This window comes from Falco naumanni, chromosome 1 (genome assembly GCF_017639655.2).
Source record: "Falco naumanni isolate bFalNau1 chromosome 1, bFalNau1.pat, whole genome shotgun sequence".
NCBI lineage: Eukaryota > Metazoa > Chordata > Aves > Falconiformes > Falconidae > Falco > Falco naumanni.
The window spans coordinates 3733968-3755987 of record NC_054054.1 but is presented as its reverse complement, the minus strand read 5'-3'; the positions used below and the strand labels follow the sequence as shown (position 1 = coordinate 3755987).

The 22020-nt window shown below is 42.0% G+C and overlaps 1 protein-coding gene across 5 annotated transcripts in view; it reads left to right on the top strand.

Annotated features, from left to right (window-relative positions):
- Nucleotides 1-7022, top strand: part of DCTD (dCMP deaminase) — a 67249-nt gene extending 60227 nt beyond the window's left edge. For 4 of the 5 annotated variants that reach the window (XM_040603227.1, XM_040602866.1, XM_040602957.1 and 1 more), the window contains one exon: nt 1284-2923. In XM_040603227.1, the coding sequence (XP_040459161.1) occupies nt 1284-1362 (79 nt within the window). In that variant the 3' untranslated portion in view covers nt 1363-2923. Of the gene's footprint in view, nt 1-1283; nt 2924-3251 lie in introns of those variants that run through there. The other variant, XM_040603136.1, reaches the window with a different exon arrangement.
- The last annotated feature ends 14998 nt before the right edge of the window (nt 7023-22020 follow it).

Sequence of the window (22020 nt, the reverse complement as noted above, 5' to 3'; positions counted from 1 at the left end):
AGACAATCTGTTCAACAGCTAGTTTGATACCAATAACATGCTGTGGGTGAGGCTAATTATGCAGTCAGGGAGGCTTTGCAACTCAAAAAAGTTTTACAATATTAATATAAAGACTTGGAAAAAATTGCAAATGTAACAATTCTGACAGATGAAATTTTAGGATGAAAGGTACCTACTGGGCTAAGAAACATCCATGAAAAAACACAGTAGTACTTGAAATGCAGTTTTAGTCCTTCAGTGTATTTCCTGCCTACTAAGACTATTTGACTAAGAAGCATAAATCATTCTCTTGCAAGTCAAATCTTGTAACTTCTCTAGGGTGAGAAGTGTTTCTTGCATTTCAGATTGGTGTTCTGAACAAAGTATTCAGAGTTTCTGTGGTCAGCAGCATGTGCTTTTCTGTGTTGACTGTTACTCGTTCTTGTATTGATTGTTAAGGATGTAGGTGGTACTTAATGAATCTCTTGAACTGAACTGCAGAGCTTAATTAGGCACTAAATCCACACTATTTGCATAATCCTTTGTTTACTGGTAGACTGGAAAATACATGCTTGGTCCCCAAATACCTTCCTTGCTAATTGCTGTAGCAGATGCTCTAATGATAATAAAAGGAAACATTTTGTGGCAGTATTAATTTTACAGTTCTAAAGTTACAATTTTAAAATGATTCCCTCTTAACTAGTTTGGTTTTTCCCAATATGATGCATAATGTGATCTATTCCCCTAGCACAAAAAATATTTTAATATAATGAGGCGAAGTTTGAAAGTGTTCTTTGAAAACCTGGCAGGAAGTGATCAAAATATGTATCAAAATACGTTCCAAATATCTTTTATATATACATATGTAGGCATATATGGGTATATGTAATACATACACAGTAGAATAAAATATTTTTATGGATACATATATTTGTCCTATATCTGTAAATATACATTAAAAATATTTGAAATATAAATATATATGAACAAAAATCCCAGCCCTGGTAACATGATGCTACCACCAGCCGCTAAATTGTTACAAGTCCTTTGACTCCTGGGTAATTTATGAACTCCAATAGCTGAAGAATGTACAGGCTAACCCACCCCATGTGTCTTTTTTGTCTTAGTCTTTCTTGTCCAGCTTTCTCTCAGTGTGGTGCACTATAATTGGCTCCCATAGTGATGAAAACTACGTGAATCCAAGGAGGGATTTTTTTTATTCCTTCAAAAATTTAGCTGGAGCTAAAGCAAGCAAAATGTTTTAACTACTCGCTAACTGATATCTGTATTTTTCTTTATTTTAGGGAATTCAAGCCAAAGTGTAGCAAGATCATCATTGACTTTGATTCAATTAACAGCAGACCAAGTCAAAAGCTTCTGTGAATTAAGTCTCATTAAGTCTCTAGAATAGCGTTATTATCCTTTTCTAAAAAGCTGCTAATACCTTTCATCTTGAAGTTACTTGCAACTTTTTAATGGCTTCTGTAGCTAAAGTAGACTGCTAAGAAATCCAAGGCATTAAATGTCCCCCACACTTCATCTTGTCATGTGGAATCTAAATCTTCTTAAAACTTTTAATGCCTTTATCAAAACTGCTTAAAAAGTCTAGAGACATGTAGATGAGACAGTATAATGTATGTAAAGAAAACTGTTCTGATTCTTGCTGTATTCATCACCGCGTGCTCTGATAGGCTGTCAGCATTGATTTAGACTCAGTTTACAGCTTATTGTAGCCAGCGGTAATTGGAATACGCTAAGAAGTGTTGATCTCTCTATTGGATATGTGGGTCTATAATCGTTGATACTAATAAAGGACAAAAAAATGTTATCCATGCAAATACTAATGGTCCACCTAGCGTAACACTAATATGTGAAAGGTTATACAGCTTTAACAATGTGTGACATTCTGCCTGCGTTATCCAACAAATGAAACACTGGCTTGTCCTTTAATTGCTGTGTAACTGTCATGTGACGGGAGAGGTGAGAGAGGAAGTTATTCTGAGAATGGTCCATGCTGACCGAGCTTTGCAGGTGCTTTCAAGTCCTTGTTTTTCCCAAGACTCCAGAACCTGAGGGAGTTGAGGAACTAAGTCATTTGGCTCTTTGCTTTTGAGACTCTTAACATGGTTTTCATGTGTAGAAGGAAATTATTTTATTGGCCTAAGCTGTTTATAGACAATCCATCATAGCTCAGTCTTAAAATCAACCTGTAAGGTAACAGAATCATTTTTTATCTTTTGAGAGAGACTGGAGATAGGCAACCTATATCCTTATCAGTGCCAAAAGAGGTAATTACGGTGTTAGCTTGTTTCCCAGTGCTGGCGTACTACCTTCATTTTCATAAATGTTGCCTAAAATAATATCCTTTTTAATTTTATCTTGAGATCTGGGAATAGATTTGAGTTCCTTTTCTCTAATTTGATTTTTAAAAATTAAATATGCCTAATGGCTTTGTTTAGATAACATTGGTGGTTGGTTGCTTTTTTTTTTTTTTTTAATGTGGTTATACTTCAGTGAGCTTTTATTTTCTCTATAAAAGCTTTGTTTCATATTTTGGGACATTATGTAATTTGGCTTCATACCAGTATTATTAAAGTCTTATTAAAATCCACTACATTGAAGTAGACTCATTATTACAATATTAAGCCATGTGCTTGGCTCCAGAGTGCTGCTGTTTTTGCAATCATATGCAAAGCATATTTTGTGTATTTGTGATATTACATAAAGTGTAATGTTCATGAACCATTTGGCTACTAAAGGGAGCATTGTAATGTATTATAAGATGTGTCCATTTATAAAGTAATTCCTGACTTTCTCTTTTCCCTACAACTGTTTTCTACCTCAAAATTGGTCTGTGGCTCACTGCCAGAAGAAGAAATTCGCACATATGTGGAGGGGGATGGTGAAACCTGAAAAATTACTTTAATAAAATGTCACTAAACCAGCTTATGCATATCTTTTTTCTTTGGCCTGAATTAGTAGGTAGAAGCATTTTGAGTTTTACTGGTCTGACAATGGGACAGAGGGGAGAGAAGAAGCGGAATTTTTTTGGTTTGGGCAGCAAAATTGCTGGTTTTTTCATAGATAATCGCTGATCCAAGTTCAGACTTAGGAGATAAGCATTGTGATTCCGGTTACTTGAAGTATTTTATGTTAGGCCTTGGATAATGGGAATGTATAATGTGCTTAAAAACTCAGGAGTTTTTTGAACCAATGTCCAGGTGCTTTTAGGAATGTACTGTTTTTCATAATGTCTTTCTTTTTCCCCCCAGGACTTTCCTGTTTGTGTAACTGAAGAGCGTACCGGAGAATATGACAGGATTTTAGGTTTCTTCCGATCAGTTTTTGATCTGATAGAGCCACATACACGAGCTTTCAGAGTGTCAGTTGACTCAGGTTAGTAGGTGAGCACGCTCATTTCGAGGGCAGCTTTATGGAAAGGGAAAAAGCAGATGCACAACTCCTGAGACAGCACGTGCTTATTTTGAGGTTAATGTTTTACAGCCAGTCTTAAAAAAGAGTTGACCCTCACTTTGTGTGCATGCCTAGAAATCTGTATGCTTCTGGCTGTTTGTGTTTTAATAGTTTAGTTTAATAGTTCAGTTTAACATTTGACTTCCAAATAAAGAATAAGTACTAGAGGAAACAGAGAAGACAATATATAATATAATATATAATAAACTGTGTTTCTGTTCCTGAAGCTCAAGTTCAAGGTGAATAGGACCATTTAGGCTGGAAAGAACTCTAGAGGGCATTTATTTAGTCTTAGCCCTCGCTGAAAGCACTGTTGATTTACAAGTGAGATCGGGTTGCTCAGGCTTTGTCCAGGTGAGTATATCCAAGAACAGAGAATCTGCAGCCTTTCTGGTCATCCATTCCAATACTTGACCCTCACTGACACCCTCACTGTGTCTTTTTTTCTCCAGTCAGGATTTCCATGGCTACAGCTTATGTCTGCTACCTCTCATACTTCTGTTGTATGTGGCTGAAAAGGGTCTGTCTGGTTTCTTTGTAACCACCTGTTAGGCAGCTGAAGTCAGCGGCTGGTTAGGTTTCCCCCACCCTTAACCTTCTTGAGACTGAACCAAGGCCGTGCCCTTACCCTTTCTTATGCATCACGTGCTCCATCCTCTCACCATCTGAGTGTCCCGTCACTGTCTTTCTCATACTGGGGAGCCCAAAGATGACACTACACCAGATGTGGCCTTACAGAATGTGTATAGAACAGAGGAGCATGAATAATCACTTCTGTTGAGCTGCTGCCTACACGCTTTCTGGTAGCTACGTGGATAGCTTTCTCTGTTGTAAGGGCACTTTATCTCTTGCCCACCTGGATTCCTTTTCTTCCAAGGTGCCTTCCATCCAGTGGGCACCCAGCCAGCGTGGAGTTGTTCTGTTCCTGGTGCAAGACCTCATTGTGTTTCCACCAACCCATTTCTCCAGCCCTTAATACAGCTGGCCTTTGGACCAGTCACTCTGAGACTGGTGGCTCACCGATGTGAAACTTCACAGGTCCCATCACAGTCACCGGCACCACTCCCATAGTAAACCAGCCCTTCCAGGGGAAGGGGAGGTGGCTGCAGGCTGAGGCTTCGTTAGGGATTGCTTGAAAAGCCCAGTATGGGGAGCTGAAAGGAGACTCTGGGGAGCACTTTACTTCAGGAGCATTAATTGGAGGAAGAAATCACATTCAAATAAAATGCTGAGATCCTATGAAGTTCAGTATAACTCTATCTGAAACATTAAATCTAAATCCTGCCATCATCTGGATTTCCTTCTAAATATTCCATTCCCCTGTCAGAGAACCCATGGAACCCGCAATCTTATTTACATAAATTTCATTTAAGAAAGGATGGTTTCGCAGGCTGGTACATGGAGTGAGAGCATAATCTCCATCTTTGAAGCTTTGATTACTGACTGAGCATTTTATTACTTTGTATATTAGGAATATTTTTGCAAAGATAACAAAAAGTACGCTGTGACCAGTACAACTGTTCTGATTTCCAAAATGGCCAATGATAACATTGGCAATAAAAGCTCTTCTGGTGCGTTGCTCAGCCTGGAAGCTCTATGTACGTAGCTGCGGAAGCTGCAGTCGTTCATCAGCTGCCAAAACGAACCTCACAGGGATCTTAAGCTGTTGAGGACAGGCAAAATACACAACGATTCTGACTTGCTACTCAGCTTTTTCTCTGCAGCTGGGTGATGGGAGTCTTTACGCAAGTCAGGTGGGACAAAGCGCAGAGGCCTCACCTGATTGCCCTGATTACAGGGGCTTCAGCTGATTGCAATTACACAGGGCCAGGTCTCACCTGGGGGTCTGGGGTAAGTTTATGAGGTGTGCCTGGGGCTGTGGGGAGTGGTAGGGAGTTGCTGTGGAGTGGTGCGAGACTCGTGAAGGACTGGCAGGCAGTACCCTTTAGTAATCCAGAAGGGGTTGGCTTGGATTTCTGCTGCGCTGGGAGCACTTAAGGATGGAGTACAGAAGTGACCGCAGCAGAAAGGCCATTTGTTTGCAGCTCTTTCGTCTCAGTGGTAAGACAAAGGATTTATCTAACACGGGGCTGAGTGCGAGGTTCTGGCTCTTTCTCTCTTCAGTGGCAACGGCTCAAAGGGTTTGCACCGCTAAACCCTCTTAGCAGATTTCTCTTTCCCTTCCCTTTAAAATCCAGGTTTATCTAATGTAAAACTCTGTGATTTGAGAACAGAGAGGTAAAACTTGTTTCAAGTGCTTAGTCTGCATCTGCTCCGTGTTCTCAGCTGTGGGAGCTACTGAAAGGCACGTGGTGGAAAAGCATTAAACAGAGCTGGCTGCCTAAGGAACCCCATCCGAAACCTTTGGGTCCGTGTTCCCTTCCTTTTTACACTTAACTCGCCTGTTTGCTTACTGTGGCCTGAAGGAAATGTGGGGAAAAAAGGAGAGGGAAAAAAAAAATAAGATTTGCAAACTGTCTCTGCCTCATTCAAAAAACTCAATGTCTTCTTGGCATTTACAACTCAGTTAAACGGCAGTGAAAGCTTAATGAAGTATGTGGTTAATGAAGCTATGGAAGAGTGTAGCACTTGATTATTTTTTTTGTGTGTGTGCTGGAGTAGGAGCTTAATCACAGCAGCTTGCTTCCTAACACTGCTCATCTTCAGGAGCAGTGGATTGATGTCACCTGAATGCTTTAAAGTCACTGATGCAGCTGGGCTTTGAGCCCCTTCCCTGCCGAGGAGGCACCCCTGGAGGAAGGCGCCTCGGGCAGCTCCATCCCGCAAGGCACCACCAGATAATTGTGGCGGGCGGTGGGCTGCTGCCCGTCCCTCCAAATAACGAAGGTGAAGGGACCGTCTGTCTGTGAACTGTGCAGCAGAAGGGCAGCCCTTAAAACGGAGATGTCTGTGGCAGGGCACGTGAATTACAGTGATTTGCTTTGTGCCTCTGCCTGATTTTTTTTCTTTCTTTATGAGGAATTAAGGAGGAGGGGTCAGGATGGGAAACTGCTATTTCTGTCTTGTATGCTTCAAGGTTTGTGCCGGAAAATCCGGCCTCTGTCAGGGCACTCCCTCTCACCAGATATGAAGGAGGAAAAAAAAAAAATAAAGCTCGATGTGCTGGATTTCTAGCTGTTGACATTATTTACTGTGCTCTTAACAAATGGTGCCCTGAGGAGAATGAGAATAATGTGCTCCAGCAGCAAAATATGCATAATAAAGAAGCAATTGCTTACGGTTTCCTGGGATTTCTTCCTCCGTGCTCTCTACTTCCCTGTTCCTTCATTGTTTCAAGCTAATGTGTATTTCAATTCTGCCATGCAAATGTTCAGAAGGGCTCCCCGCACCAAAGGAGAGGAAACAAAATATATTCAGATCACTGCTTCAGTGGCATAAGTTGTGTCTTGGTTTGCCAGAGGCTCGGGTACATGCTTTAGCTGCCTGTATAACTCTGCTGTTGCTGCTTGTTGACTCGTGCTGAAGTCTTTTATGTGGCATATCTTGTTGTGAGCAGGTTTGTTTTTTTTTTTCCCCCTCCACTGTTCAATCAACTCTGACTGCTAATCAGAATGTTGCTGGGTAAACAGGACTGATTAAAATTTTAATTTTGTGTTGTAAACAATATGGCACTTTAATATTTGTACTGTTATTAGAGATACTAATAATAATGCATCTAGTGTTTTGTGGTACGGTTTTCATATTAATTTCTTGAAGCACGGACAAGTTTTGCTAAAGAGCTTCACTTTCAGATGCCAGGATTTTGTATTCCATGTTTTCCCCTTTTCAAGGGTGATTGTACCTTAATTACATCGGATAAGGGTATCCTATTTATTCTTTCTGGTTTTAAATCTCATGGGGAAGAAATGTTTCTGTGACAACTGGGGACATTACACTGTAAGAAACAGTCATATCGTGAATGTCTTAGTCTGTATGAATCTACTCGTTGCTGTTAACATTGCTTATCTGTCTGCCAGAGGAGGGAAAACTTAGGTGTGGAAACACCTTGCAAGAGTGTTGGCTGGTGCTTGGAGACTGGGCCTGAGGAAAGGGACAGGGGAGCCTTGAAAGTCCTTGCCAGAAAAAATAAATCTGTGATGGGACGTTGAAGTGTGAGGATGAACGGAAGATGGGCAAGGACGTGCATGTTCGCACAAGAGGTCTGTTACCTGTCAGGCCCTTCCAGGCCGAGGGAAGCTGCCTGGAAACAGGGAGGGAAAGAACCTCCCTGTGTTTTGGAGAAAAAACTGAAGGAAGAAGGAGGGTGGAGAGCCCGAGCACGTCAGTTAACCCTATTGTAAACTGAAGGAGCTTTTCAAAGCGGCCAGGGAGCGTGTATGCTGAAAATCTGTGTTTCTCCTGTGCTAACTAGAGTCGTTGTCTTCTGAAACTGGTGGGGGTTGTAAGTGCTTCTTTCTAGTGTGCCTGGCCGCTGAGGTCACCGCAGAGCACCTGCGTGGTTCGGTGATGGGAGTGCACTGGAATCGCTTGTGTAGGGGGCTTGATGCAGCTGGACTACGGCCTCTGCCCCGGGGAGTCCCGCGGTCAACCAGTAACCAGCGGGACAGTGTCCTGCGGCGAGTCAGCATCTCTACTCCAGAAATGCAACTTGCCAACAGCTCTGACAGCGCGGTGGCTCCTGGCCGTTTCTGGGTGTATGCTTTGACTGCTGCCGCCTCCTCCCCCGCCTCCCTGCTCTCTTGCGTCCTCTCACTGTCTCTTCCCACAGCCCCCGCCATCACTTCGGCAGCCTCTTTCCCTCCAGGGATTTGCAGAGATGTGAGCAAGAGGGCCGCGTGGCAGAAGCGGCACGAAGATGGCAGAAGCAGCATGGGTCATCATTCGCCTGGCAGGGCTGCGGGTCTCTGCTCCTTCTGCTCCCCTTCCCTGAAATACGGGCTCTGGCAGCGCCGTGGCTGCCTCCCCAGGCAGAGCGGGAGCCATGGTGAGCATTTCCATCGGAGGGACACTTGTCCTCTCCTGGGGCGACACCATGGCTTGGTTCAGGTTGGGTGGCTCTGGAAATGGGATGTCCCTGCCGCTCTTCCCCTCGTTCGTCCCCTGGCTCATCTCAGAAGGGCTGCTGCGTGAGCACGGGTGAGACGGGTCAGTGCCAGGCAGGACACGTGTCCCTAGGGCTGGGCTGCTGGGATCCTAGACCCTCTAGGAGTGGCTTAAGCCTGCAGAAAGGTCACTGATGCCTGGGGTCGTTCTTGCTGTGAGGCATAATAAAACGGTGCCTTCATACCTTTGGTTTGAATAGCCTGATCTGACATGGGCTGAGCAGGCTGATCCCATTGTTCACTTCTGGCCCGTTCCTTCCTTTCCTGTTGATCATGGCCCGGAGTGCAAGAAAAGCCATAACCATCCTTGCAGTGAGCTAGGTAGCCTGTGCAAGTGTGTGTATTCCCTTTGCAGCTAAGGTGACTACGGTACCACATATCTCCTGTTCGTGACACAATGTAAAATATGTGCTTAACTATCCTTTAATTCAGTGGGGCTAAAGCTGACTGTGTGCTTACATCCTTTCCTGACCTGAGGTCTATAAAGTGACGTCCCTGTTGGCATTCAAATAACGCTTTCCTGACAAAGTCTGCAAAAACACAGCTTTACAGCTTGGTAATAAATACTCAGATTTGAGATTCTGCCCTCAAGTGGGGGCTATGCATTACCTGGATTGATTTTAAATGCACTTTTAGCTCAGGCTGATGTAGCTAAGGTGTTTTTACATACCCACCGGTGTGTGCGGGGGTGCAGAACGGACTGGGGAAGAGCAGAGGAGAGCTGTTTCGGGTCACGGTCTTTTCTAATGGGTAACTCCCTATAAAAGTTGAAATAATTCTGTTGTATTGGGACTTCACCCTATTTGTTTTATTTTGACCGCTTTTTAAAGTTAAGGCATAACTACCAGCATGGGGTACACAGAGCTGACTGACTTCAACTCATGCAGAGAAGGCATATCTAGTAAGATGAATGATGTTTCTGATAATTTGGCGTTCAAGAGAGGGCAGGTCATGCATTTATACACCCAAACGTGTTTTCTTTCTAAGGAAAAACCTTCAAAAGAGAGGGCAGATTTGTCTGGGGAATTTTTTTGATAACGTTTTGATAACATCTGGGGAATTTTTCTGCCTTTTCTTGGTTTCCTTTTATTTTTTCTCCCATAGAAATTGTCTGGTCTTGGTGCTTAAAACTCTCCGGCAGTAATGTCTATGAGTTTTCTCACCCATGTCACTTTTACTGCGTGCAGAAAAAGCGTCCTTTCCAAGGTGCATGCCTGTACACATGTAGCAGACACCTCTCGCCCGGAATGCAGGCAGGCTGGGCAGGCATTCGGATGTGAGCAGCTAGCACTGCAAAAAGCATGTCAGCTTCTACGGGTTGTCTGTTCCGATTTGAAAAAATCCGTTGAAGGATGCAGCGGGGGAGACAGGCTGTGGAGGGGAGCTTAGGAGACCAACATCTAAAAAGGGAAGCCTCTCGAAAGAGCTAGGAGTTGTGTTTAAGGCAGGCAGATTGATCGCCTTGATGTCAGGCAATGAGACTTGACAGATGAGCAAAGTTTCCAAAAAAAAAAAAAAAAAAAAGTTTGTATCTACCCCAGAGATAATGTAAGGCTACTGAGAAGTAGAGAATGAACAGAAAATACATACTTTGAGACTTGCCCCTGCGCGTTGCAGGGTATGCACGCCTTGGATTTCGGTTTCTGGGAGGAGACTACAAAACTGCAGGATGCTGCCCTGGGGGCTGCGCAGCCAGCCGTGTACCACCCCTGCCTGATACTGGCATCGAAGCTTCTGTACCAGAAGGGAGGATGTGAAAACTTTAAATCGCTCTCCCTCTGGCTGTGCTGAGGGTTAACATCCATTTCTTCTCCGCTAGTGAGCGGGCTCACTAGGCAGGAGCCCTAAAGCTACAGGGAGGCTTTTTGCGGCTGCCCTCAGTGTGCTGCCTGAGCCGGGGATAAAAATAAAAATAATGGGGACTCCGAGGAGCTTGGTGACTTTTAGCTGCCAGCAGAGAAGGCTGGCTTTGCTTGCAGAGTATAACTAAGGTGTGACTTAAGAGATGCTGGAGCAGATGCTATTGGGACTTGGAGAAACACCGTGAGTGAGATGTTCCAGGTGCTCCTGGCTGCCTTGGTGGCTGGTGCTCTCCTGTAGGGCCTCACTCGCTAGCTCTGCTCCCAACGCTGCCTTTGACTCCAGCCAAGTTCCTTGATCTCACTCTGTGTGGTGTGTGTGTGTTCCCTCCCTGTGGAGTATCTCCTTTGAGATGTGGGAAAGAGGGATCATAGGTAATGGTGACGGCTTCACGTTATAAGGGCCGTCTTCCTACATCTCTATAGGTCATGCGTGTTGCCACGTTGCAAAACATCGCAATGACTTGCCTGCGAGTCACATCAGGGTTCCCTGGGTGAAAGGAGACTACAGTTCTCTGCCTACTCTGCTGTTTGCTTCTGGACATTTCTCTTCTGAGCTAAATTGAAATCCCTGGGTCAGAATCTGATAATCTTATCTGAAAAATATTTTTTTGTATAGTTACAAAATGAGAAAACTTGTTCATCCAAAACCTGTTATTAAAAATAGCTTTGAACCAAAGATAACATGTTCTTCAAATGATTTTTAACAAGACACAGGTATCAAAATCCACATCAGGCTGTGAAGTCAGTCAGTCTTGTGTAGCACAGGCACATTACATGGAATTGCTGTACTTGCTGATATAACAAATACATTTTGAAATTTGGTGCTTTCTTTGTTATTTCTTCCCTCCTTACTAGATAGATTTTTGTTATATCTATAATTCTTTGTTGCTAGCTATTTTACTGAAAGTAATACCTTACCAGGGTTGTTTGGTTGTTTTGTTTTTTTTTTTAATGGAGAAATCTGCCACTTAAATTTATTAATTAGCAAGCTGTAAAGTTTAGCTTAAAAAATTGCAAATTAAAATGGCTTTTTTTCTCTGTCACCTTCTAAATTCCTGAGTATTATTCTCACTGAGTAGTGGATAATATTTGACAGACTGAACGCATTTGAATAAGTGGGGATGCTTTTGTCAAGAGGACTTGGAAGGGAGAGGGACTGAAGGGGTTATTTGTGTGGGTGATTAATCGATTAGATAAAGCTTTAGATTTTGTTTATGGAGTTACTCAAAAGCATAGCCAAAGAATAAAGCAGTTGATTTCTCCCTTCCTTATTCCTTATCCTTTAGTCATATGCTTGCAACATCACATACAATTGGTATCCATGGAAATTATATCATAGCAGGAGCAGCTGATGAACTCTTGGGAAATAAAGATCCCATTTTCATGCAAATATTCTAAATAGCAAAGAGGTGAGGAAGAAAAATGATTGATAAATAGAATTATTTCTGTCTTAGAATATATTTCAGGATTTTCCTTGAGGCAGCAGTAGCTTTTTGAAATTGTGTTCTTACTGAACACAAACTTTCATAGATCAGTGTGCGTATGCAAGCTATGAGGAAGAAAGCAAAATTTAAAGTAATGCACATTGATTTTGTGATGAAATATTCTAGATACTCCTTGTGTAATTTAACTTTATTGTCAGAATACAATCCAATAACTTCAGAAAGAGCAGGCAACTTTCATTTAAAGGCTAGATTGAGAGAGAGATCAATTGCTTGCTAGAGGCTGGACACTGGTGATTAGTGTAGCCTTCCGTGTCACGTGAAAGCTCTCTCTCCTTGCCCCCTCGATACTGCACAAAAATCCTGTCTTTCTGTCTGCTTTAAAATGAGAGCAGTATAGGATGCAAAAGACTGCTCTTTCTGTAGCATCTTTTATTCTGAATTTTAGAATTTACCTGCACTGATGTGAACACTTGCTTTCTGTCCTGCTGCCAACACATTTGAACGCAAGCTCCTGAAGTGGGATGGTGCTCCTGTCTGTGTTTCCACACAGGCAAAGGCACAGATTAATTTCCGAAATTTGGCTTCCTGACTTTTATTTCTGCTGAAAACTACGGATGGAAGCTTCAGTGAAGTAGAGGTTATTATACACCTCAGATAGATGGCAATAGTGGGAAATGCCCTAAAGAAATAGAGTTTCTTGACAAAGAATCCCTCTAATGCTTTTTGGACACTGTGATGGGTTGACCCTGGGTACCCACTAAAGCTGTCCTACTCCCTCTCCTCAGTCGGACAGGGGAGAGAAAATACAGCGGAAGACGTGTGGGCTGAGGTAAGGACAGGATCATTCAGCAATTACCGTGACGGGCAAAACAGACTCGGGGAAAATGAATTTAATTTATTACCAATCAAATCACAGCAGGGTAATGAACAAATAAAACTAAATCTTAAAACACTTTCTCCCCACTCCTCCCTTTTGTTTTGTGTTGGTAATAGAGATCCTCACATCCCTTCCTCTGCCACGTCTAAGAAAGCTTCTAAGTTAAAACCCCGTGCACCGGTTATGTGAGCTAGCTCTTCTTTTAGGCTTCTTAAGAAGACCTTAATAACGGCATTGTGATAGTCACTTACAGTAGCTACCTCTGAATAATAAAAAAAAAACCAAACATAATTTATAGAGCAAAACTGTTGCCTTGTAAATAACTAATTACCTCTGTATTGCGGTCATTAAATCTTCAGCTACCGATACGGAAAAGTACTGTGACACTGCTGCTGAAAACAAAGATGGGGAGGGATGTTAGTCGTCAGTGCTGATGGGCTTTCGATCCATTTGGTTGGCAAGACCTTCATTAGGGGAGTTGTCTGGACCATCAGAACCGTCTGCAATCGAACCAGATACACGTATGGTCCGTTCAGCCAGATACGCTAAGGGAGATCAGCATCGTATGCTGCGAACCAGTGTACCTGCCCCTGATTTGATGTGTAAATATTTAAGTGCGTATTACGAGGACTGTCCTCCTGTAAACGCAGGGAGTTACTGTTTGGGTTGTATCCTGCATCACCAGTTTGTTGTCCCTAGATTACTTTGGTGTGGTCTATTTAGGGTGTACCTTAGTCACCTGAAGGTAAATCTTGGGGTATGGATCTTCACAGCTGATCCTTAGTAGGAAAAGCGGACAGGTCGTTAAGTCTCATTGACTTTTTTTAAATTTTTTTCCTGTCTTAGACTTTGGGCAAATCAAGGTCAAACATTTACTAGTCAAGGTGGTAAGTGAGACTAATATCTCTGAAGTGTGATAGTTTCCCTCATCAGTTGTGTCTGAGGAAGGTTTCGCATCCAACTGCGTTAGGCTTCCCAGCGCGACTGAGGAGTGAGTTGGGCTGACTGAGCCTTGCTCCAGGCTCACGCAGGTAATTGCCTTCAAGACTGGGTCCATTGCAAGATTCCTTAACTCCCCTTCTGCCGTTCTCCATCAGGATGCGAGAGAGAAAAGAAATTTACTGCATCTGGGGAAAAAGTCATCTGAAACAGAAGGTCCCTGAGAGGGAGAAATTTTGGAAAAAGTAGTTAAGTAGCGTTAAGAGTCAGGCACGAGTACATGATAGAAGAGTTTGAGATGGGGTACAGTAGCTCAAACGACAAGGGTGACTTTTGGAATGTGCCTGTCATGGAGAAGAGCGAAGTGATCCTTCCTCACAGGATGGCTCTGCTGCGCGCCCTGCATGCTGCTGGGCGCTGGGGTCCTGTCCCGGCCCGTTTCTGCTTCGCCTAACTCCGAGAGGGTGTAACAATGATTAGGAACGTGGGGATGAGGGGAAGACTTGAAATGGGTAACCTTTTTAAACGATGCCCAAAATGTCACTGCGGTGCTTCCGAACGTTTGAAGGTACAGGGAGGAATTACTCTGTTCAAAAGATTGTAACCAAGGACAGTGTGTTAAAATAAAGGGGGAATATTAAATATTTGGAGGAATTGTATTCTGATAGCATCACTGCAACCTGTAACAGCAACAACACATCTTTGGGGACCAAACTGCTGTCGAACAAAAATCTCTGTGGTTTGATTTGTTCTGAAAGAACAGATACTTGAGGTTTTTTCTTTTTTTTTTTCCCCCTCTTTTTATTTTTTTTTTTTCTCTTTGTCTGCTGCTGCTCAGTGGAGTGATGTACATACCTATATGCTAGTCAGCACAGGCTGATATAACAGAAAATATTGGCATGAGTATTTGCTTAGAAGGGATTTTGTTTCACACCATGTTGACTTGTCTCTGCTATGGTGAACAGAGGTTTCCACGGGAATCCTCATCTTCAAGAGTCTGTCATTTGTTGCAATCAAAACTTCCAGTCTGAAATTCCCCTCCTGTTGCGTGAGCCCAGCGCAGAGCAGTTGTATGTTTTAAATACTTACTTTAAATGTTTTCTAAACTAGACTACCAGGACAACTGTTGATGTTTGCACCTGCAAGTATTTTTTCTTGGAGAAGAGTTTGACAGGGTGGCGCTTCTGATTGTGGTGGGAAGAGGCAGCATCGTGACATGGGGATGCCAAATGTCACCTGTGTGATACAGATCAGAACTACCAAGTATTTAATAAAACAGCTAAATTGCCCCAATTGCTTTGATAATAAAGTGACTGCTGAGCTGGCCAAGTAAATAATGAATTTCCAGTACCTATTTGGCTCTTGTGGCTGGCAGCCACCTTTGTTTCACGGACCATAACTAGTTGGCACTACTACTCTAAGGCAGAAGCCTTTAATATAGAGACTAACAGGCACGTTAACTTTTAGCACATAACCTTTTAAAGAATGCAGATTATTTGTCTTTTAAACAGAAGGAAGAGACATATTATGAGAAGAAGGTCTAACCCAGCTGACACTGGCAAGGAAGGAAACACGTGCATGTGCACTGTTCGGGTTTTAGTCCCTTACCTGTAAATGATAATAGTAACGATGCTACTCGCTTGTGTAAAGAGCTATTCTAGTCAGTCTTACCCTCCTTCTAAGTTCCAGACTCTTAGGAACAGGTGTTTCTGTGTCCAGGGTCCCTGCCACCGTTGTCAAATATGGCACTGATTAAAAACCAAACAAACCAAAAGCAAAACCACCTCCGCTTCCCAAACTCTGGGATGTGATGCTGCGTCTTTTCTTTACTCGGGCTCTCAGGCGCCTGCAGATTCACAGTGCAAAGCCGAAGGGGAAGAAACAAAATGATACCGAGGGCTCAGTAATATCCACCTTCTCTCTCTTCACACTCTGTCACAACCTTCATGTAATTTAAGACACCGAAGAGGTATTCATGGATATGCTGGCTGGTGCTCAGAATCTTAGGGAGCCTTTTAAAAATTTTATGAATTTGTAATATAAAACAGGTAGTTGCGTGAGCCAGCTAAAGCCGTGCTTGCTTTACAATGGGGAAGTGGCAGTGACTGCAGTATGGCTTGCAATATCCAAGAGGGATATGTACTCACCTGTGATTAACCTTCCTTGGCCATTAAATGTCACAGTTGGTGCGTACACATGGAGCAGAAAGAATATATATTTGTCAGTAAAAAGGTGACTGAATGAAAGAAGTCGTGAAATGACATTTTTCAGAAGGTTTGTCATAGCCGGAGCATGGAGGAAAATTGCTTTCTGTAAATCTTGGCCCAACAGAACAAAACACACATTTCTTTCCAGTTGGGAAGCCATACTCATAGACATAATGAAAGCACTGTGTGCTCTGACTTTTGCAAACTCTGATAGAAACCAATCTGCAATCTTGACAGATATGATCTTTTGCAGGATGCACTGTTCATTTACAGCAGCTAGAGACCTCAATTAATTTATGAATGAGGACAGCAAGCTGTGAACTCCCCAGCTCAGCCTAGGTGGAGATGTCCCTGTCTGAATTTATGTTCTGGTAATTTAAAAAGATTTATACAAAGCTTTTCTTTCATTTTGAGAGTAGATTAAAATTCTAATGGAAACCATTTGTATGCATTTGTTGAATTGAATAATATTTATCGCTGTATGAAATGGGGAGAGAAAAAAAGAAAGAAATGCTGAAAAACTTTGCTAGCAATAAAGTTAGTGAGGCAGGAATAAATAAGTGCAGAGGCAGAAAGAGCCCAAACCAGAACGTAATACTTAGTAGAGCCTGTAGAAAACACGCTGTTATATAAAAGCGTAATGAAAGCAATCTACACCTGTTTCTGAACAAATAGAAAATAGGATGGTGCCCTGTGTGTGTGGTCTCTCAGTTCTTTAATCTATCTGGGGAGATATTTCTTAGTGCTTGATAAAAACATAGCTTTGTCATGGACATGTTGTTTGCAGCTCGGAACATGCACTTTCACTGTAGTAGGGTTACAATTTTTTTGGGGGTGTGTGATGGTCACACAAGCTGTTCATTTATTCCTGGAAAGACTTTTTTTTTTTTTTTTTTTTTTTTTTTTTTTTTTTTTTTTGCAAGTTCATAGATGACTTGAGAGCAGAAATCCCACTGAAGGGGAAGATATTATACGGACGTATGCCTCTGAACCCAGTTAACTCATAACCTTTGCTCCAACATGACTGTTTTGGTTGGGGTCCAGCTCTTAGGTTTTCTTTTGATGAAATAGTTGACAAGCACCACAGATCACGCAGGGGCATGTGTTGGTACAACATGACCGTAGCCAGAAGGAGGAATAAACTAGAATAATACCTATCCAAGAATTGCTATAATTTTACTTGGTCATTGTCTTGTCTGAGCTGTGATCAATAGATTCCTCCTGCGAGTGTTTTGTATGAAAAGGAACATGTAAATATTTGAGCTGTTTCTGAAGAGACTTCTTGGTGAAAGTGAAGTCTTTCATTCGCTGACTTGGTAAAGGGAATGAGGGTATTCCTAAAGCTATCGACCGCGCACACCGATGGAAAAGTATTCTCCCTGAACGCCTCGGAGCTGTAGATCTTGTTTCCACACCTGAATGTAGAAGCCCAGGCAAACTGTTGACATTGCCCAGATACAATAATGCAGATAAGCTGAAGTAAATTTTGGTAAGGGCTGCAACAAGTTCAGCTAACGTGCTGCACAGCCATCTGCACCAGAATAAAGGCAGGGGTGCCAGAAGGGAAGGTAATACTGAGGAAAGGGTCGGCTCTCAGTGGGATGGGCTCTGGTGGGCAAGAACACGCTGATAAAATAGTAGTATTTGAAAACATTGTATGGTTTTAAATTAGGTTTTATGATGCGTATTGTCCTGAAATGCTCAAAAATATTGGGGGGAACCAATATCAACTAATAAATTATTGTTGTGGTTCTTTGGGAATTCCTCATGCCAAAGCTGTGAATTTAATTGCATCAGTCTCAAGATAAAGTGACCCTTGATGATAAATATCTGGAATATAAATGAAGAACTAATGCAGGATGTAGACATCCTGACATGATCAGGCTTAGTTGTGATAATATTAATGTGTTTTGAAGGCTGGCCAAATTAAACTTGGGACAAATTTCTGACATTTTAATTCACGCTAAACAGTATCTTGTTTCATCTGTAATTCTGCTGACGATCTGTTAATGTCTAGTAAGAATTTCATTCACAAAAAAAAGGGGCGCAGAGCAAAAGGATGAAGCATATCCTTTAAAGTATATCCATATTTTGATAAACTTTAAAAAAGGTAAATACTGGGCTCATTTTTGCAAGCAGTTGAGTATGTAGGCACATTTTCTAGAGAAGCAAAGTGGCTCAGGTGCAGACTCAGTTTGATTCCTGTGCCCTAACTCAGTAAATCTTAATGGCATTACTTGAGCAGCTGCTAATTTTGAACAGGATAGAAGAATTGAGTCCTTGATAAATTACCAGCCAGCCAAGCTATCTAAAAGCATTTCTTTTCTGGACTATCCTGTAGCAAAAGCATGCATAAATCACTATCCCTTTATTGTATGGCCCCCTGGAATGTAAATCTTTTCCTTCTGCCTTTTATCTGAACTTATGTTTTATTGAACTATACAGTGAAGGGTTTTTTTGGGGGGGATGGTGGTAAATTAATACACTGCATTTTCCTTCCACACACATTCTTCATTGCCTTTAGGGATTTCATTTGACAAAGGCCTTGCTAATGGAAATGCAAATTTTCTACCTGTCATAGAGTACTTTTGACTCTGCTGTTTGTCAGAGCAACACATTCCTCAAAAGCATGGTTACTTTGACTTCTCAGAAGCCAGGGGAATTGCGTATGCACCTACCAGGGCTTTGTTTGACCTAGCAGACGGTAAAGAACATTATTTATGTAAATTTGAATGAGAAATATTAGCCTATTCAGTCCTCTGCTATAAATAAAAACCCACATAGATTGAAAGCCTTATTAAGCTTTGATTTATTGTAGCCAGTAATTCATTTCCTGTTTAGTAGTTTTGTTGCACTTTAATAGACAGCAACTTCTTCTTTCATTTTCTAGTGATACATTAGTGATTCTAGTTCTGATAATATTCCATCTAATCTAGCCTTATCTTTTGAGGGTTGTAGAAAACCATGTGCATAACAGTGGAGAGATCCTTGGGCTACAGAATTTAGAAGATTAGAAAATGTCCTTTGTCTTTGCTCTTCCACTCTAAATAGAGCAGACAGCCTCGCCAGACTTCTGGTAATGGAATAGTCAAACAAAAATATACAAACTTTTAAGAAAAGGAATACAGAAATGAGCCTCTGTGTTATCATATTCATGTAAGAACTGAAAAAAATAAAACTCTTCATATCCTCAGCCAGAAAAAAAACCCCTTTTCAATCAGTTTCTGAGAATTTGGACTTCTGTTGCTATCTAAATCTCGGTGGCCACAAAAGGTTGTGTTTAGGGCAAAACAGTAAGTGAAATCCTCATGCCTTTTAAGTAGTCTGGAACATTCCCAGTGACTAGGGAGATCCAGGAATTTGTGTGCCATATGTCAGTCCAGCTGAACAATACTCATGGTGTATTGTTACACAGCTGACATCCTCGTTTGGACAGCCTTCCCTAGCGCACGTTCTAGCCTAAGCAATACATTTTCTAACTCTTCTCCCCCTGACATGAATGCCTTTGAGCAATCACACTTCTTTTTTCAATCGTGCCCTTTAATTTCTCTTTTAATTTTGTCTATTTCCTTTCTTTCCCGGAAAGCTCTACTCGTTCCTGTGAAATTGTAGCATTTCTTCACCTCCACTGTCCTTGAGTCTTTCTTTTCCTGATCCACTCACCCTTCACAGTGCTTTTTACAAAGCCTCTCTCACCATCTGTGCTTCATCTTGAAGAGGAAGGATGGTCCTTTCCTTCTCTGCCACGGTTTTTGGGTGTAGGAAGAACTGCAGTAACTTCAGCAGTTCACGTTCTCTGTGTTCAAACCCGGGTCCTGTAGGGCTATAAAAAACAAAAGGAAATGCCATGGTCTCGCTCCCACCTGAATTTTTGGCATTGTCTAGGTTCCAGTTTCAAGTTTTATTTTAATGACTGAAGAATAAAAGAAGGGAGCTAAATGCCCAACACATATGGATGGATCTTCTTGCTTGCACAGGTGATACGGTTACAAGAGACGGCAAAAGATCACTTAACTGCTGTTCTCGCATGATGATGATCTTCACAAACACAGATTCTTCCCCCTGCGCAGGCCAGAGGAGACCAGCAGCAGCCAGGACTGCTCTTTGTAAAATCGAGCGGTGGTTGTTTCAAAATGCTGCTTTCTGCAAAGAGACAATTCTACTGAAATGGAGGATGCTTTTCAAGGCTGGATTGCAACACAGTATTTACTTAGTCATAGAGACCATAATGTTCCATGGTTTATTTGAATTATTAAAATGCAATACTGCACAATAATCATTATTGCAGAGCTTCAAAACACTTACTGACAATGCGGTCTTGGCAAAGTAAGTACTAGTCTTTTTAATGGATAGTTGTTGCAACAGAGGAGGGGAAACCTGTGTTTCAGACTAAGCTGTGCTTTCCAAAAGGGCAGAAGATATCGATTATATTATCGATTCCATACAGATTTGTGTTGTTGCTTTATATTTTAAAAATACCCCCCTCTCCTCATCCTCTCTCGACAAATCAGATGTCACTTCACTTTTCTTTCCTTGAAATAACACTGAAAGAAGATTGTTGACAGCTTCGGGCTTCTGCACAGTCAGCATTGTAAGAGAACAGTATAGACATGAGCAGAAGTCAAATAGTCTCCTAGGAGCTCCAACCCATTAAAACAATTGCTAAGGGCGCAAGAGCACAATAAACATCTGTGGTTTGTCTCCCCAGCACACCGCATGCCTTTCAGTTTGCCTCTGCTTGGAAATGGGCTTGAGCTGTCTGTTGGGCATATATGTGAACTTGCAGAGTCTGAGGCTTTTCGGAGCTTGGACTTCTGGGTCCAGACTTGGAGTTCTGGGCAAAGGCTAGAAGTCACTGTAAAGTAAGGTTCCATAGCAGCATTTTCTCAGATTTGACAACACCTTAACAGTACTTTATATTTTTGGCTCTGCTCTGCTAGGAATTGCCTCTTTGCAAGCATCCTGATCTACTGGACGGTCCTCACTGGAACCAAATACTGCAATGAGAAAGTAAGCACCCTCCTAAGGTTCCTTGTGCAGGCTCTCCTCCTCATGAGTCAGTCACTGTTTTGAGCTAAATTGGTATTAAAAACATATGCCTTGCCACATAATCGTCAACTTGCTGCTACAAACCATTTTATTTACCTTGATTTTGTGATAAAATGTATATTCATATCTTATTTTAAAGACAGACTTTAGCAATCCAAATGATACCAACCTTGACATACTAATTAGAAAACAACAATTTTATATGGAAATGTTTATCACAGCCCTATGCGTAGATGAGAAACATCCTTCGCTACAGAAGTATGATACCTCGTTGATGATAGCTGGCTGGCTGTAATGAGGTTCAACAAAAGGAAAAGTGAACCAAAACTCTGGAAAACTGTTTTGCTAACAAATGCCACTCATGGGTAATATGGCCTCAAGGATGAAATATACTTTAGAGGGTTAAGCAGAAATGAAACAATTGACTCGTTACTTTAACTAAAACTATTTGGTCAGAAGAGATGAGAATTAAGACGTTGTGGTAACATAATAGTAAGGTAAAGGTAAATCAGGCAGTGCTTGATTTATCTGTAACTGTGCTCGTGCATTGCAATGGAGAATAAACACAATCTTGTTGGCAATAATGATATTACTCTTAAGTCTTCACTTAAATAACTTCATGGAGGAGGAAATGAGACACAAATAACATCCTAGCAACAGCTGTAACTCCAAGTGCTTCACTCTGCATGCACTTCCATTCAGAAAGCTCAAAGCAGGAATCACAGAAGTCAAACCAGCCCCTTCCAGGTTGGAGTTGTGTTTGTTCATTAAGTAAAAGAGTGTTTCAGTGCACCACAATCACAAGCCTGCCTTCCATTGCAGCAGTGGCAGAATTTGCCGGACAGTCACTGGTGTGTGGTGTAACGGTGACTGAGAACACGAAGTGCAATAGGAATCATGCAATACAGGTGGCAGATTATTTGCACTTAATAAAAGCAGGCACGGTTCCTGTAGTTGAGCAAAGCTTATCTAAGTGCGCCTGTGGATAACTGTATGCGTGAGGGAGTGGCGAGGGAAGGAACGGCACCGTGCAGATTTCTTACAGGCAGAGTAAATAAGGAAAAAATATTAGCCAGTATGTCTGGAGGTGATGCTGGCTGGTACTGGAAATGGAATAACGAATAA